This window comes from Bradysia coprophila, unplaced genomic scaffold, assembly GCF_014529535.1.
Source record: "Bradysia coprophila strain Holo2 unplaced genomic scaffold, BU_Bcop_v1 contig_549, whole genome shotgun sequence".
NCBI classification, from domain to species: domain Eukaryota; kingdom Metazoa; phylum Arthropoda; class Insecta; order Diptera; family Sciaridae; genus Bradysia; species Bradysia coprophila.
This window is the reverse complement of record NW_023503794.1, coordinates 1,051-6,926: the sequence shown is the minus strand read 5'-3', so window position 1 is coordinate 6,926 and position 5,876 is coordinate 1,051. Positions and strand designations below refer to the sequence as shown.

The window sequence follows — 5,876 nt, the reverse complement described above, 5'->3', positions numbered from 1 at the left end:
AAAACACTTAGGGCCAAGTAGCGGCCTTAGTCCAAAGGACCGAATTTGAAACTTTTTTCGCCACGTTCTTTTCGGTATTCAATTATCTCTCAAACGAAACAAAAACTAACAAAATCGGATGAGATTTACTCGATTTATGTGCAAAAAACACTTAGGGCCGAGTAGCGGCCTTAGTCCAAGGGTCCAAATTTGAAACTTTTTTCGCCACGTTCTTTTCGGTATTCAATTACCTTCCATAAAAAACTAAATCTAGCAAAATCGGATGAGATTTACTCGATTTATGTGCAAAAAACACTTAGGGCCGAGTAACGACCTTTGAGCCATCCCAACAAGCCCACACTGCATCTTACCCAAAAACAATGTTCAGCAACTTTGTTCTACTCGTCAATACCTTTCATTTGATATATCACAAGCAGCTATTGCGTGCGTATTTCGGTAGATATCGTCGAAAGACTGAAAAACACCTATAGGGCCCTAGCTCTCGAAGGGCCGGCCCTAACATGCCCATTTTCGAACTTGACCTTACTTTTGTCCATACCAATCGGGAAAAAAAAGAATTTTGAAAAAAGGTTGTGATTTACTCTAGCTAGAGGGGTCACGGACGGACGGACGGACGGACGGACGGACGGACGGACGGACATTTTTTTTATTGCGGATTTGTCATCTATGAACATAACCAAATGCTTTGCCCTTACTGTCTGCTTCCAAATCGACATGTTACAAACGGCATATTAATCTTATAAGCCCCCAGTACTTCGTACGGGGCTAAAAAGAGTTACCTGAAGACATCTGTCACAGCCAAGCTTTTAAAATCTTTTTTGTCAGTGCAACTTCGTCAATTTCACACCCACCGTTCTTTTCCTTTCTATTTTATTTTCGATCCATCAATTGACTACTAGTTAAACTTTTCTCTCCTAATTGTAGGTTGCCGGTAAACGCCAGCCAGAAGAAGAAGCTGAAGCAAAACAATGGATTGAAACGGTTATCGGTGAACGTTTCCCAGCGGTAGCGTTCGAAGATGCTTTACGCGATGGAATCATTTTGTGCAAATTGATGAACAAACTTTCACCGGGAATAATTACGAAAGTTAACGTGTCTGGAGGCGACTACAAAATGATGGACAACATCAGTCAGTAAGTGTATAGTATTTGTCCGAAGAGTATAGTTTAAGGTGACGCTAATTTAGAAAACGTGAAACGACCAAAACAGTTTTGTAGACTCTTCACGTGTTATGGAAATCTTTCTTTTTACAAAAGATAGGGTAATGTGTCTCCGTAGAATCATCAGGATTTGAAATGTTAGGTCAGTCGTCAGCAGTGCCTATATTCGCGAAAATATTTTCACGAAATTTCTCAAATTTTAACTAATTTGTCAAATTTTCGTGAATTTTCGCAAAAAGGTTTTTGTGAAAATTTGAGAAAATCGCGAAAATTTGAGAAAATTCGTGAAAATATTTTCGCGAATACAGGCACTGGTCGTCAGTCTGTCAAAATATGAACAATTTATAACACTTTCTTAAAACGATCGTATTAACCTGATACAGACAGCAAAGATATGACCAGTATTATTATCGGGTCTATTACTTACATCGATCATCGGTTGATTTCAAATCTTGTACTTCAATTTTCTTAACATGTATTTTACTATGTAAAGGACCATATTACCCGGAGCTTGTCATTATTTTTGTCGTCGTTATCGATAACAGACGGAACAACCGCATGTTACAGGTTAAGGATTCGTCAGATGTTTCTGTTAATTTTGTCATTCAATTGGAAATCGAAAAAAAAATCAGTAGAAAAATTTCGATTTGAAATCGAAGAAAAAATTAACGGAAACAGCCTTAGTAGAAATCGAAAAAAAAATCAACAGAAAGGCCTCAGTAGAAAATTTTTGATTGGAAAACGAAGAAAAAGTTAACGGAAGTCCTCTCCTGATCAAAATTTCGATTCTTTCAATAGCGAGCAAAGTGAGCAACCAGTGTTCGGGCCTGAACCCTAGGTATTATCACTAAATTTATTGCTTAAGGGCAAAAAGCCTCTATTTGTGCGTTTCGTGTCATATTTTCGATGGTATCTTTTCAAGCAAGCATATGAAATGAAATTTTGACACAACTGTCAAAATTTTCAGCTAGTGTGGAAAAATGTATGAGAATTTCATTTCACCGACTGATTGTATATACTTGACTTATCCAGACTTCTTTTTGAAAAGTTTAAAATTATTGATCTGCAGTATTTTAAGAATTCGATCGTCATCGCTTAGTATACCTAAATCATCATATTTTTTCTGACATTTTTCCAAGTAGTAAAATTTTCTATTACGTACTTTGTAGATTAAACAAAAAAAAAAAATATTTGTGCTGACCGAAATCTTAGTTGAGTGTGTAATGATGTGATTAGTTGTGATTTCATTAGACTCATATATTCATATTCATTGGCTGTATTTTCTTCCGCTGTTGACAAATGCCTTTCATTTACATGTCTTTTGGAAGACAGTGAAATCTTCACTCGAAAACATCCCATACGAGATACTTACATAGTGGCATTTGAGTTGTTTTGCAGTTTCACAGAAAAAAAAAATTAGTTGGAAATTCGTGTTACTCACATTAGCCTACAGAACCCATTTCCGCAAGTCTTTAATAAACTACGAAAGATTTTTCGCAATCTGGACTTTGATTTCCGGTTATACGGTCAGGACAAGAATTCGTCTTCGAATATTGTTTAACCATATATTCGCCTCTCCTTTGAGAAACAATTTACCTGTACATTGTGATGGTACCGATGATACCGTCACAGTATATATAATATTCGTTTTATATGTACAATAACCATTATGTATACCAAAACTCGTCGATATTACAATAATGGTTGCACAGTTTATGGGAGCCTGGTACGAATTTTGTTGTTAGACTGTCGTACAAAATTTTTCTACGCTTTGACTCCGAAAAATTTGTTGTATACTTTTGATGTTTGTTGTTGCTCCCTCTCATTCTCAACTAGAGAAAAATATGTTCGCCAATTTCTTGAGTTACTGGTAAGACATTGAAATGGATTTTTTTTTTGTTTCTTCTGCCGAACTGAAAAGCTAGTGATATCAGCGCTATTTTAAAAAATTCAAAAGTAATCTTCGCAAAATTAATAATTTGGTAAATAAGAAAGTCTTCGTAACAAGTCTTAAGTTAAATGAAAGTGATTCCATTAATGAATGACTATGTTTCATTAATTTTTTTTTGCAGCAAAAATAAATGCAATTAAAACGCGGTGGCATGATAAAAAAAAACGGGTTTGAAATAAAAATAATTTCTAATTTTGAAAGATATTTGCTTGCTTAATCAATCACTCGATCTACAATTTCGCATTAAGACATCAATTAAGATGCTTGAGCTTGTGTGGTATCGAAACTGTTACGAAAAAAAGGGCAACAGTTTGTTGTGTTAACGTATTGATAAACAAACCGTATAAGTATTTGTTCATATACGCTATACGCACATTAAACATTCATTCATTCATTCATGCATTATGTTGTTCACGCTTTATACATAAATCCAAACACTGTGTTAATATACACACTCTATGAACGTTACTATACGGTTGAGTATTTATATAATACATTTGTTTCGATTGAAGAAAGAAGACAATATCTGCTTGCTGTTTATGCGCCCCTAGTACAACTGGAATATATCAGTAAATTCCTATTTTCGAAACTCGTCGCTTTAAAATTCTTTAAATTTCTTCGTTACAAGAAATGCACAGTCTATCGCACATGCTATTTTCATGATGCCCTCATACACACTTTACCGACTGCTCTCATTTGGTTTCGACTGGGGGTTCTACTTAAGCAAAATTCGCAATATCTTTATTTCGACACAAACAAAACTGAACTTTTAAATTGCAAAATTCGCGAGAAAAAATCGTTTCCAACGTACCGAGAATGGAATCATAATCTTCGATACTTGCTCTGTCTAGCAGTTTTTATAATAGAAGGTTGTCTGCATCTAGCTACACCAGATAAATTCAAAATGGGAACTTCTGTTCAGTGACCGACCAGGAGTGCAGAAGTGTTTTGGAACTGTATTTTCCAGTGTGTACATTTCGCACAATTATTTTGTTCGATGTGCATTGTAATTTCATTTTTGGTTAGCTTGATTTATATTTAACTATTTCTTACATTCTATTTTGCTGTTTGCCTGGTCATATTTATTTTTACGAGAATGGTCGATAGCAAAGTAGCAAGCATGATAACTGCAATGCACAACATTTCTATCTCGGTGGTTGTGGTTACGAAAATCAATGATTAGATCAAATGGTCAGAGAGTTTTAAGTCAGTCTTTCCCTTGTTGGGTCAACCAATCATCGTTGTGTTCACTAATTAAATGGTTCACCATACCATGCCCTAAACTTGTATAAATGTTTAATCAGCACGGAAATATCAAATTAGAATAGAATTTGAGGGGAAATTACCTTCACCCGCTGCCTATCGACTAGTCCATGGCAGCTAATAAGCTTTTTCAGATATTTCACAAACTGATTAAAATTTCCCAATTGAACTGAAAATTTTTATTGTTATAGCCAGAAGCTAATTGAGTCGATTAATTTACATTAATTCTGTAAAAAAAACACTTATTTTCAGATTCCAAAAAGCTTGTGTAAGGTATGGCGTTCCCGATGTTGACTTGTTTCAAACAACCGATTTGTGGGATATGAAAAATATCGCGCTCGTAACTCAAACCATCTTTGCAGTCGGTCGAGCCGTAAGCACCATTTGCGGTCATTGCTAAATGTATTTTTGCTACTTTATTAATTTCTCATCATAATAGACTTACAGACATCCCGAATGGAAAGGACCATCATTGGGACCACGCCCAGCTGAAGAAAATCGTCGTGAATTTTCCGATGCTCAATTGAAAGCCAGCGAAACAATAATTGGCCTACAAGCCGGCACCAATCGCGGAGCAAATCAATCTGGACAGTCGTTCGGATCTTCTCGCAAGATTATTTTGGGAAAGTAAAATCCGTTGGCTGGATGAAAGATGCATACAAATTGTGGTTCTGGTAAAATCGAAAGAATCTCATTTGAAAATGTAAAAAACTTTCTTTAAAAAAATTAAAAATTTTTCAGTCAAAATGACTTTTATTGATCTCGCTTACCGTCGCTTCCTGAAACATCTTGTATAAAGGTAAGACCCATTAAATCCTTCACTGTTTCTTCTAATATCAGAATGACAAAAAAAAATATTAGGCTGTCATAAAGCTACAAGTTTGAAACAATATAAGACTAATAGACGTTGGTGTGAAACACGTTTCTCTACTGTTCTTTCATTTCGCTGCGGGATTTTGTAGTTATTAAAAAAAATGTTTTGAATCATTCAAAAAAGAGACCGAAAAACAGCATCTCTCGATTTACCAAACAGCAACTATTTTTGAGAAATTTGAGAAGAAGCCCCTGAGTCCAGCTATAGCCTCTCATATTCTTTAGCGTTATACAGATTTATTACTTGATTTTATGTAAGTATTTTCGTCAGATTGTTTCCCAAATAGTTTTTTTTCCTTGTGTGGAAATATTACAGCTTCGACGTGTGTCTGACACATGTTCGATACCATTTTTGAAAAAACGTTGTGCGAAAAATTCTTTTTCAGGAATACGATGTGTATTGTCACACTCGGCCTGCGGCCTCCATTGACAATCTACATATCTCTTACCTAAAAAAGCATATAAACTTATCAACTATCATGCAACCGAGTGATGCCGCAGGCCGAGTGCGACAACGTACATTGTGTGCCTGAAATAGTTATTTTTATCAACTCAGTGACGAAAAGTAAAACTTTCGTTGCCTGTATTGAGAAACACGATGTGTGCAACACCCACACGATGATTAATGC

General features: G+C 35.5%; 1 protein-coding gene across 1 annotated transcript; it reads left to right on the top strand.

Annotated features, from left to right (window-relative positions):
* Positions 1-905: 905 nt before the first annotated feature.
* LOC119083078 (muscle-specific protein 20-like) lies at positions 906-5,121 on the top strand. The gene is made up of 3 exons (XM_037192701.1): positions 906-1,133; positions 4,627-4,747; positions 4,814-5,121. Exons 1-3 carry the CDS (start codon positions 1,054-1,056, stop codon positions 5,003-5,005), a joined length of 393 nt encoding a protein of 130 aa, XP_037048596.1. The 5' UTR covers positions 906-1,053; the 3' UTR covers positions 5,006-5,121.
* The last annotated feature ends 755 nt before the right edge of the window (positions 5,122-5,876 follow it).

Coding starts and splice junctions, on each gene's coding strand:
- LOC119083078 (XM_037192701.1), top strand. CDS start 1,054: ATGAACAAACTTTCACCGGGAATAATTACGAAAGTTAACGTGTCTGGA. Junction 1,134..4,626: donor ATGATGGACAACATCAGTCA/GTAAGTGTATAG, acceptor ACTTATTTTCAG/ATTCCAAAAAGCTTGTGTAA. Junction 4,748..4,813: donor TCTTTGCAGTCGGTCGAGCC/GTAAGCACCATT, acceptor TCATCATAATAG/ACTTACAGACATCCCGAATG.